The sequence below is a fragment of the Alosa pseudoharengus genome, unplaced genomic scaffold (assembly GCF_046254945.1).
Source record: "Alosa pseudoharengus isolate Yale_2024_CS ecotype anadromous, Long Island Sound unplaced genomic scaffold, YU_APseudo_1.1 YU_APseudo_1.1_scf_7, whole genome shotgun sequence".
In the NCBI taxonomy this organism is placed as follows: domain Eukaryota; kingdom Metazoa; phylum Chordata; class Actinopteri; order Clupeiformes; family Clupeidae; genus Alosa; species Alosa pseudoharengus.
The window spans coordinates 25,602,405-25,614,904 of record NW_027468859.1 but is presented as its reverse complement, the minus strand read 5'-3'; the positions used below and the strand labels follow the sequence as shown (position 1 = coordinate 25,614,904).

General features: G+C 45.1%; 1 protein-coding gene across 1 annotated transcript in view; it reads right to left on the bottom strand.

Moving 5' to 3' along the window:
- nbas (NBAS subunit of NRZ tethering complex) overlaps positions 1–12,500 on the bottom strand; it is a 233,879-nt gene that overhangs the window by 200,591 nt on the left and 20,788 nt on the right. The window contains exons 9-16 of the mRNA XM_076271806.1: positions 11,829–11,927; positions 9,379–9,517; positions 9,091–9,156; positions 8,483–8,611; positions 5,502–5,565; positions 5,167–5,360; positions 1,392–1,661; positions 543–668 (exon numbers count right to left, since the gene is read on the bottom strand). Of these exons, the coding sequence (XP_076127921.1) occupies positions 543–668; positions 1,392–1,661; positions 5,167–5,360; positions 5,502–5,565; positions 8,483–8,611; positions 9,091–9,156; positions 9,379–9,517; positions 11,829–11,927 (1,087 nt within the window). The remainder of the gene's footprint in view (positions 1–542; positions 669–1,391; positions 1,662–5,166; positions 5,361–5,501; positions 5,566–8,482; positions 8,612–9,090; positions 9,157–9,378; positions 9,518–11,828; positions 11,928–12,500) is intronic.

Here is a 12,500-nt window from a genome sequence, read left to right as displayed (position 1 = left end):
ACACAAACACAGACAGATAAAAAACAAACAAACACACACACACACACAGAGATAGAAACAACCACACACAGTTATAAACAAACAAACACACACACACACACACACACACACACACAGAAACAAACAGAAACACACACACACAGATAGAACCAAACACACACATACACACACACCCACAGATAGAAACAACCACACACAGTTAGAAACAAACAAACACACACACACACACACACAGACACACAAAACACAACATACACATACACACACATACACACAGAGAGAGAAATAAACACACACAGATTTTAACACAGAAAAATCTACATTAATCTACAGCATTTAATAAACTGATCTAGGCAGATATGTCCATATTACAACTGAAGAAACACGTGGATCCATTCCAATGAGAGACAGACAGACTAAGAGAGAGTGACACTGTGAGGTAAGAAAGGATGACAGGGAAGGAGAGAATATGAGAAAGACAGAAAGAAAGAAAGACAGAAAGAAAGAAAGAAAGAGACACACACACACACACACACACTCACCAAATAGTCCTGGATGGAGGCGATGCTGACGGTGGACTTCCTCCACTGCCTCTGGTAGACCAGATCAGAGTCCAAACTGTAGGCATGAGCCAGGGACAGGGCCTCACCATACTCCTCATTATCAATCTGACACACACACACACACACACACACAATAAACAGATAATAAACAGTGCGGACACACACAAACACACACAGTTAGATAATCAACAACGAACTTTTAAACAATTACATAAACAATTAGATTTTAAGACACAAATATAGGTGAACACACATGCACTCTCTCACACACACACACACACACACACACACACACACACACAGTCATGCAGACAAAACTAAAATAGACCAGGGTGAAGACCTGCATATAAATCCACAGTGAACAAGTAAACAGTCTGGGTGCTTGGCTCTGCTAAATTGCTTTCACCATTTTGTTCTGGGATTAAATTTGAATAAATGGCTTGCTCCAAACTACGGGGGGGAGAGTGCAAGCGTAGTCTTAACTTCAATAGTGAAAGCTCATCCTTCACACATGATTTGGGCTGAGGGTAGTCTTAACTTCAATAGTGAAAGCTCATCCTTCACACATGCTTTGGGCTGAACACAAACTCTGAACAGACAGGGAAGTGGAAATAGCCTACACTCGCACACACACATACACACTGACACAAACACACACATGCACATACACAGAGAACCACAAACACATACAGACACATACAGTACATACTGTACACATACACAGAGACACACACACACACACACACACACACACACAGAGAACCACAAACACACACACACACAGACACACACACACACACAGACACACAGACACACACACACACACACCTTCCTCTGGTAGAGCTCCTCGGGGGTGGTGGAGCGGAGGCTGAGCAGCCGGTAGTTCTTGAGGACGGCGCGCGGGCGTTTCCGTGGCGGCGCGAAGCGCTCCATCTCCGTCACGTAGTAAAGGCCCTGCTTGACGTAGCCGAAGTAGCGTGCCCGCGCAGAACACTCCTCGTCCGAGTCCGAGTCGTCCTCGCCGCCGACATAGTCCTCTTTGCTCCCAGGGCTGCTGGCCTCCACACGGGCACGCTTGGGCGCCAACTTCACCTCACACTGACGCAGGGACCGAAAGAGAGAGAGGGAGGGAAAGAGAGAGAGAGAAAGAGAGAGAGAGAGTGAGAGAAGGAGGGAGAGAGAGACACACATTTGATGTAAACCATAACATGGACCACTTGCCTCCCCTCCCTACACCTGCACCAAAGATCCTTGATTACTCCGGGTTGACCGTCTCTGCCCGGTCTATCCACAATTATTCTCCAGCCAACAATGGGCGTCGCCATGACACCTCAGCATTCAGAAATACGTGTTCCTTTTTCCGGCCCACCCTGCATTGTACTGATTGTGGCCATGTTAGAATGTGCAGAATACATGTGCAGAATTGTCAACATTTGGAAAGAGCTATAAGTTGAAGCATAATCTAGTTAGCCTGCTGAGACTGCACATGTTTACCATGTAAACAGAATCGACGGAAGATGAAAACTGGTCGGATTTCCAGTTTAATGAATTAGTTGGATAACGGAACACTAAGTACACAAACCAGTACTCAACATCAACCAACCAACCAAAGGGAGAGAGAGAGAAAGCGAAAGAGAGCCAGAGAGAAAGCGACTGAAAGACAGGGGAGACAGAAGGATAGAAAGAAAGGTAGAAGGGGAAGCTAGAGGGGAGAAAAGATTTTAAAAACAATAGTCAGAGAGACAGAGAAGGAAAGGATGGAGAAAAGAAGTGATGGTGACGAGGCTGAGATGGATGAAAAAAGAGGGAGATGGAAATCATATAAGACATTAAGATGAGAAGGTCAGAAGTGAGAAAATACCAGAAGAGGCCAAGAGAGAGGGATAGAGAGAGGGAGGGATAGAGAAACAGAGAGATGGAGGGATAGAGAAACAGAGATGGAGGGATAGAGAAACACAGAGGGAGGGATAGAGAAACACAGAGATGGAGGGATAGAGAAACAGAGATGGAGGGATAGAGAAACACAGAGGGAGGGATAGAGAAACAGAGAGATGGAGGGATAGAGAAACATAGATGGAGGGATAGAGAAACACAGAGGGAGGGATAGAGAAACACAGAGATGGAGGGATAGAGTAACAGAGAGATGGAGGGATGAGATGAAAAGAAGGGATAGCTGAGAGAGAGAGTAAATATGAGTCAGGCTTTAACGGCTCTTCTCCTAGAAGGCTGTCTTTTATCCAAATGCACACACCCACACACACCAACACACTCATATTGACTCACACACACACACAAAGGCACACACACACACTCACACACAAAGGTGCACCAAGAGAGTCCCACTCCCAGTTTCTATCGACACACATAGCTAGGACACTGAGAGAAAACCAAGTAGATGTAGTAGTAGTAGTATTAGTAGTAGTAGTAGTAGTAGTAGTGTGTGTGTGTGTGTGTGTGTGTGTGGCTCAGTGATTTATGGAGGTGAGCTCCTCTGTTCTCTCCTGTTTCAGATCCAGGGCCTCAGAGGGCAGTGGGGAGTATGACAGGCTTACCACCGTAATACATATCCCCTACATATCCCCTGGGGATCAATAAAGTATCTATCTATCTATCTACATCACACACACACACACACACGCGCACACGTGCACACATCACGGTCTCTTTCAAGTTTATTTTGGTAGTTGATTACAGTGACCTGATATTAAATTGGGGGGGGGTTTCGGTAGCTGATATTTAATTGGGAGTGTGTGTTTCGGTAGTTGATATTTCATTGGATGTGTGTGTTTCTGTTCCATGGTGTTGGCACAGTTGGGGTGGGGTTTTTAAAGGCACACTATGCAAGTTTTTTAGCTTAATGTACCTTCATTTAACCGCTTCAGAGTCATTGGAATGGTTATATGACTTTTTTCGGGTTGAATGTTGGCCGTCTCGCTTCCCCCTAGCGCCTGTGAGTGGAAAAACCACCCTTGCAACTTTGGGGCGGCGGGCCGACGGCTTCAGTGTCAAAAAGTATAACGAGTGTAACGAATTGCTTTACTGCATTCAAATACACACACACACACGCCAGGCACCGGTTAGAAAATAGGTAGCGATGGAGTTTCTCAGACATTCGTCATGACAGAGCCAGCGAAAATGAAGCAAAAACCGAGAAAACAGTAAGGAAATTGCCAATACTGCATAGTTTACCTTTAAGGTGCCCTTGATCCATATAATGAGGGAGTGTTAAAAATCAAAAAGTCTCTCTCACACCCTCTCTCTCTTACACACACACACACACACACACACACACACACACACACACACACACACACACACACACACACACACACACACACACACACACACACACACACACACACACACACACACACACACACACACACACACACACACACACACACACACACACACACACACACACACACACACACACACACACGCGCACACGCGCACACACACACACAGAAAGACACACACACAGAGACACACACTTGACAGGATGATGAAACACTGGCAAAATCGCTTCCACTTCCTGTCTTTTACACCAACTTCTTGCCATCCACGATATCTCTAGCACTCTCTCTCTCGCTCTCCATCTCTCAAACACTCTCTTTCACACACACACACACACACACACGTTTCCTTCTCCTATTCTTGCTTTCCTATTCACAAGGCTCACTGACTCCCACACTCAAACACATTCTCACACACACACTTTGTGCTCTGAAGACAGCCATCATGGCTGCATCGATGATGTCCACACATTCTCAACTCCTCTACCAGCCTCTATTAAGAGCTTCCTGTGCTTTTTGTTCACTTCAAAACAGTGTCTTTGTTGCTTTTCTTTTAAACCACACTCTCTCTCCCCACATCTCATACACACACACAAATCCCCCCCCCCGCCCACACACACACACACACACACACACACACACACACACATCCATCCATTCCCTCCCTGTCTATCTCTCCATCTTATTGCCTTCCATTACCACTCGTTCCTCACCCCTCATCCCTCTCTCTCTGCCCCCCCGCCCGGCCCGCATATTTGCGTGTCTAATGTGATGAATCACATGTTCTGATTTATAACTAAATTAAGATTAGAACCAGCCAGAAGGGAGGAGATAAGAGGGGATTTGAAAAGGAGCAATTTGTTTAATTACGCGATAAAAGGGAGCGATATAAAGAGAGGGATAGAGGAAAGAGAAGAGAGGAGAGGAACGTTTCATCATCTCTCCCTCTTTGGCTTACCTGTTGGAGATAAGACGGCGACCTCACTTCCCTTTTAGGGTATCACTAGAGTGATATCACTTCCTTAGTGAGTGTAGTTCAGTTATCAGTGTATCTAAGGAGTCGCAAGAGCACACAGATCTGACACACACACACACACACACACACACACACACACACACACACACACACACACACACACACACACACACACACACACACACACACACACACACACACACACACACACACACACACACACACACACACACACACACACACACACACACACACACACACACACACACACACACACACACACACACACACACACACACACACACACACACACACACACACACACACACACCTCCAGACTGAGGAATCCTCCGTCATGAGCAGACGTAACCCTGGGCGATGGCTCAAACCACTCGCAGGACTTCCCCAGTAGGTTCCGGAGGGTTCTACAGGAGGAGACGGTGAGGGAACCGGAACACCGGGCCAGAATGAGGGCGGCGGCGCTCCACCAGCTCACGTCCATCAGAGAACTGTACTGCTCCTTATCTGAAACACACACACGCAGATACAACTATGAACAACCTGTGTAGGAAAAGAACAATATTATTACAAAATATGCTGTGCGTGTGTGTTAGCGTGTGTGTGTGTGTGTGTGTGAGAGCGTTTGTTTGTGCGTGTGTGTTTAACCTTTTATCTTTTTCCTCTTTTCCAGAGAGGTCTTCCACTCTGGGTTGATTTCATCAAATCCTGGCTGCAGAGATAAAGGAGAGAGCAAGAAACAGAGTGTGTGTGTGTGTGTGTGTGTTTGTGTGTGTGTGTGTGTGTGTGTGTGTGTGTGTGTGTGTGTGTGTGTGTGTGTGTGTGTGTGTGTGTGTACACAAGGGACAGAGGGATGGGACAGAGAGAGAGAGACAATGAGCATTTCCACTTGATATTTCTATGCAGACAACTTCTCTGTGTATGGCCACTGTTGTGGTATACGTGACATACAGCCAACAAAGGTTATTTGAACTTAAAAACAGGCTTGAATCTAGGCTACAGTGGGTGCGCAACTTGAGCACTCTGTTTGCATCGCGTAAAACTAGTTTTAGAAGATTGGTCTAATTTTTCCAAAAGTACACGGCGCTATCACCTCTGGTGTAGCCAGTGCCATTCATTATAGCAGAAGCTAACTGTTGTAGCAGACACTACACGAGCGGAACGCTTCAGTTGTGCTTTGAATTATTGCACACAGTGCCAAAGGTTCTTTATTCATCTCCATCTAATCCAGGGGAGTCCAAACTTTTTGACTCAAGGGCCAAATTGGGTTTTGAAAATTGGCCGGGGGGCCACACAACAAAAAATAATGTGTGTGTGTGTGTATATATATATATGTGTATATATATATATTTATTATATAGTTTTATATAATTTAAATGACAAAGTAATTTTACTTCAAAGAAAATTTATTTCTTAAAGGAAAATTCCGGTATTTAGCACTTTGAGTCCCTTTTCTGGTTTGTTTTGGATGAATTAGAGTGGTGGACACCGACATTTTGACAGTGAGTTGCACAGTTTTGAAAACGAACGTTAAGGGTTGTTTTAGGACATGTTTGAGTAGCCTACAGTATGCCTGTCAGAAAAGTCGAGACAGGACCAATCGTCAAAATTTCGGTGTCCACGACTCTAGTTCATCCAAAACAAACCAGAAAAGGGACTCAAAGTGCTAAATACCGGAATTTCCCTTTAAGAAATACTGTTCATTAGATGTTGTTTAATTCATTTATAAATGGTGCACTGTCACTTTAAGACTCTTTTGCCAGCTCCACTCAAATATAGCTCATGGCTAGTGCTGTGCCTATGGCTCGTGCCCTCTCACAGTTTATAAGTGGTCAGTAGTGGGAACTACTGTTGCCATCGCGATTTCCTTTTAAAAGTGGCTTATTTAAAAAGTAGATATCAATTATCAACAATGACAATTTCCTGAATTTCCCCTCGGGGATCAATAAAGTATCTATCTATCTATCTATCTATGACAAGCAAGCTGGAACCTGCCGCGCTTTCTCCCTCTCGTGCAGGCACGCTCAAATGCGTTCCCAATTAAATGGAGTAGCATAATGTAGTTAGATCTGCTGCAAAGGAGATACTATGTATCTCGATGTAACAAGCTGTTTTGACATTTATATTGTAATCGCTCTCTAGGAAGAGTGTAAAGCAGTTTGCAGTAGTCTAAAGTTACTCACAACGTCGTCTATCGCTGGAAAAAAATAGCGAGCGGCCTATGGTAACCGAATTAAATGCTCGGCAGGCCGGATTATAGTGTGTGGCGGGCCGGATCTACGATAAACTAATAAATGCTCGGCGGGCCAGATTAAAGTGAGAGGCGGGCCGCAGTTGGCCCGCAGGCCGTAGTTTGGACACCCCTGATCTAATCTTTTAAGCAGATAGCATTAACATGAGCTAATACGATAATGTCTCTTGTGCTAATGTTCCATCATGCTAACTCCAATAAAAGTGTTCCCATTACAAGAAAACAGAAAACAAGACACTGCATCTAAATTTATGTATTGTCTTATCTTTCTTGAATAAAAACACGGTTAAAAAATTTTTTTCCCATTAATCCCAGTGATAAGGGGGTTGAGATATTGAGCTGCAATGTTTGAGAGAGTGCTTCAGAAACATTACTGCACAGAGACTACTTATGGCATTGCACAATATCATAGTGAGTGAGAGGAGGTGGATAGATGATGGAACTGAACATCGGGCGGTGGTAGCATAGTGGTTAATGAGCTGGGCTAGCATGCAGTAGTGTGGTAGCGTAGTGGCTAAGGAGCTGGGCTAGCATGCAGTAGCGTGGTAGCGTAGTGGCTAAGGAGCTGGGCTAGCATGCAGTAGTGTGGTAGCGTAGTGGCTAAGGAGCTGGGCTAGCATGCAGTAGCCAGAAAGTTGTGGGTACAATTTCCGGCTTCCACTGTTGTGTCTGTGGACACTCTAGGGAATAATAACCCTTGTGATATAGTTGACATGTATCGTAAACATGCTAATTACCAACCATTTTGTTTGAAAATTCTAAAACAACTATGTTTTTTAATACTTCAAAATAACATTTGATAAATGAACCTTACATTTTTCAGTAGCCATAGGTGTGTAGATTTAACCAAAATCTAGTTTGGTTCATATCAGGGCTTTTACTGCCTGAAATATCCGATTTTGTTTACCACGCTCAGAGTTTAGTGCTGGGCTGGTGGGTGCCTATTCCCAACCTTTCTCACGGCACATCAACGGTTAGCCCGAGAATTCCCGTCGCAATTCAAAATTCCACTGGAGCTCCAAGCGGATTTGTACACGCAGCCTTACAAGACTGTTTACAGCTCTTCGAGTCACGGTAAAATTCAATTTTTGGTACATGGTACATAGCTAATTTAGATACGCTTATGGTGTGGGTGCTTGTGTTTCTTTAGGAATCCACCGTCTTGGTTTGTATAGAAATGAATATTAAGTGACACCTACACGGAAGAGGTTGGACATACGAGACTTGTTGGTAATATGTGACGTTCTGATAAGTCACTTTGGAAAAAGTGTCTGCTAAATTAATACATGTAAATGTAAACACACACACAGACACACACACACAGACACACAGACACACAGACACACACACAGACACACACACAGACACACACACACACCTGTTGGTTTTGTTCCCAGCTGGCTCTGTGTTTGAAAGAGGGGACGTCCCAGAGACTGAGTCTGCCTGAGAAGTGCACCACCGCCAGCAGAGCCCCGTCTGGAGACAGACTCATCCTGAACACTCCATCCTGAGGTGGAGAGAGGGAGAGACGGAGGGAGGGAGGGAGAGAGAGAGGGAGGGAGAGGGAGAGGGGAGGGGTGAGAGGAAGGGGGGGGTGAGAGTGAAGTGCAAAAACAGAGGGGATAAGGAGTGTGAAAGAAACAGAGGGAGAGGGGGATGTGGGTGTGAGGAGGGTAATGAAACGAACAGAAGAGGGTGAGAGCAATAAGGACAGAGAGAGAGAGAGAGAGAGAGAGAGAGAGAGTGATAGAGAGAGAGGAAAGAGGAGAGAAAGGAGGAGGGTTGATGAAAAGTAGACCAAAGAAGAAAAGAGAAAAAATTAAGCACTGCAGTGTTACCAAAGAGATTACTCATTAACACCAGGAGTAATGCGACTCCCATATACACAGATGCACACATGTAAACCACACACACACACACACACACACACATATACACACTCACAAACTCACAAACACACACACACAAACAGGTTAAATGAAGTACCATCTCATTGCTTTGTCGAGAGAAAAGCCTAAAGCTGGGGATTCTGAAGAAACCTCTCCTTTGAGCCTGAGAGAGAAAGAAAGAGATAGACAGAGAAAGAGAGATAAAGAGAGAAAAAGAGAGATAGAGAGAAGGAAAGAGAGAGATAGAGAGAGCAAGAGAGAGAGCGAAAGAGAGAACGAGAGAGAGAGAGCAAAAGAAAGAGAGAGAGAGAAAAGTGTTACTGCCGTTCCAACGCAGGGAAGAGTCTTTGCTATGGCGTCATTATGAGCAGTAGTGTCCGCTCACCGATCCCACGTCGTCTTCGTAGCTGGTGACCTGTTTGTAGTGCGGTTGCCCTGACAACAGTCTCCAGGCGCTCAGGCCACAGCGGGTGGCCCGGGAGATGCCGTCGTCGCTCGACTCACAGCCGCCCACCAACAGGAGCCTAGGGCACAGGAACCATCTCGCATCATCAAACAGGGACGCATCATCAAAGAGAGACACACACACACACACAACTCCACCAGTGGAGAGACAACACCACACAACACAAAACAGGCCGTCCAATAACATCCTCGTTAATCATCACACATAGCATAATCATGTCCAATAACATCATTAATCATGATGCATAAAATAACTAACTATTAATTGGTCATAGTCTTAAATGTCAATTAATGTCAATTAATAATTTTGTTAGAGACAAAAGAGCAAATCAGACTGGTACAGCGGTCATGCAAAAGGTCTCCACTTCCCCACAGGGTTGTGACCATAACACACAAACCACACAAGTATGTCGTCGCAGGGGGAACTGGGCTTGAAGTGAGCAGAAATGCATGATGGGATTAAGGTCCATAATCACAACCTCGGATGTTTTTAGACCTTTCCATCCCCAACACACACACACACACACACACACACACACACACACACACAAAAACACGCACACACACACACAAACACACACACACACACACAACACAAAAACACACACACACCACACTCACAGACAGACACACAGGCAGACACACAATCACACTCATATACAGGGACCTGGGGGGGGGGGGGGTGTCAAGGGTCCTTCCTGACAGACTGGAGTGCTGTGCTGTGCTGCTGACCGCGTGAGGGATGTCTCTCAAACACGTGTCCAAGAAGAGCTCCGCATTCTCAGAAAATGAGCACTTGAGCGAGAGTGCAGCACGGCATCGTTCCCAAACCCAATAATCTGCGCCAGGAACGCAGGGGCGGCTGAGTGCTATTCCGAGCCGGAACACGTTGCACGGCGCCGCGGAAAGACAAAGGAACAGAGCGGAATAAGGAACGAGAGAAAGGGATGGGATCGGCTCAAAGCCACCGCTTCTAGAACGTTCTGATTACTTGGGCTGCAAGACTGCAAGGGAGCGATAAAAGATGACACACACACACATATTCAAACACACACACACACACACACACACACACACACAAACTCACACACACACAGACACACACACACACACATTCACACACACTCACACACATTCAAACACACACACTCACACACATTCAAACACACAAACACACACACACACACACATACATATTCAAACACACACACACACAGAAATAAAAGTTAGCACAAAAATATTAAATAAAAGTCTTTAAAGTCTTTAGGAGTCAAATTAGGTAACTGCTGCCCTCTGCTGGTCGGGAGAGAAATGTTCTCACTCGCTCCTGAACATTCCCATGAGGTCTAGATAAGTATAAGTATATATACTTTTTTGATCCCGTGAGGGAAATTTGGTCTCTGCATTTAACCCAATCGGTGAATTAGTGAAACACAAACAGCACACAGTAAACACACAGTGAGGTGAAGCACACACTAATCCCGGCGCAGTGAGCTGCCTGCAACAACAGCGGCGCTCGGGGAGCAGTGAGGGGTTAGGTGCTTTGCTCAAGGGCACTTCAGCCGTGCCTACTGGTCCGGGTTCAAACCGGCAACCCTCCGGTTACAAGTCCAGAGTGCTAACCAGTAGGCCACGGCTGCCCAACAGATTGAGCAGTGTGTCCACAGAGGGAAGGAGAGTCGAGAGTCGAGAGCCATGATTCATCAACTTGAATGAACAGCGGTAAAGTAAAATAACATAAAGTAGGGCTTAAAGCAATAGAAATGTCTCTGCCTGAAGTTCATCAGACATTTATGAGGATGTCATATATACTGTAGTCACATTGTCTATTTTCAAATCTTAAGCATAAGAGCTCACGCCTGGATTCAGTCACGGTGCCTGAACACTTTTGGCCCTGATAAAGTGATTATCTATATGTCTTACAGTGCATTTACACATCAGGTGACACCTGAGCGATGGAGTCAAACCCTAGTTCTTCCCATATACATTATCTATACATTATCTCTGTTATGGCATTAATGTATGCTATAGGCATGTCCCTTGTCCTAGAGGCTTCGAAAGCTCCAAAAAACTTCAAATGTCACTCCCATTGAATTGTTGTCACACACACCATACTCTACATGGCCTTGAGTCTCAGAAGGGTAGCAGGAGTGGCATCGTACCAGCTTGGTCAATAATGTCTCTCGGACAGGTAATGACCTACGTACTCATACACAAATGAACACACGCCAGTGAGTACACCGGCACACACACACACACACACACACATGCAAAAACCACTCACTGATACACACATGGATATGTGCTTGTGCTCGTACACACACACACACACACACACACACACACACACACACACACACACACACTGACCTGTGGCCTGGGTGGTAGATGGCCGTGGTGATGCCATTGGTGTAGTGGGCAGAGAAACTGAACGTGTGGCTTTCTTGGAAGGCCTGATTGGTGCCAACACTAGCAGAGGAAACACACACACACACATGCACACAAACACACAGAGACACACATTAAAGTTTTATTAAAAGTTAGCAATTAAAATGAATAGGTTTTTTTTTTTTTTCAAGGTCATAATGAAAACCGAAGTCTCTACAACCACAAACACCAAAATCCGATTGGATCTACAAAGAAGGAACCTTTCAAATGGAGAGAAAAGTGGGGTTACAGTAAGGGGGCCTATTTCCCCGTCGCACATGGGGAACCTCAGGAGGTCTGGATTAGGGGGAGAACAATCTAACATTCTCCTTTTCTTTCTTCTGAGGAAGCTGAAGGACGGACATGGACATTGTAATCTGGAAAGTCGAGGGAGATTTTTTTTCCTCTTTTTTCTGTTTCCTTTTTCATTTCTTTTTGTTTTCTGTCGTAGAGAGAGCTTAACATCGCACAGTGTAAAAAACAAAACAAAATTCCTCTGAAACTCCAAAGCAATAGTTAAACATCTGATCTGAGAATCACACACCCACCACAGCAATTACTAAGCGTGCGTGCGTGTGAGTGTGTGTGCGTGAGCAACTCTAAAAAGACCAATAA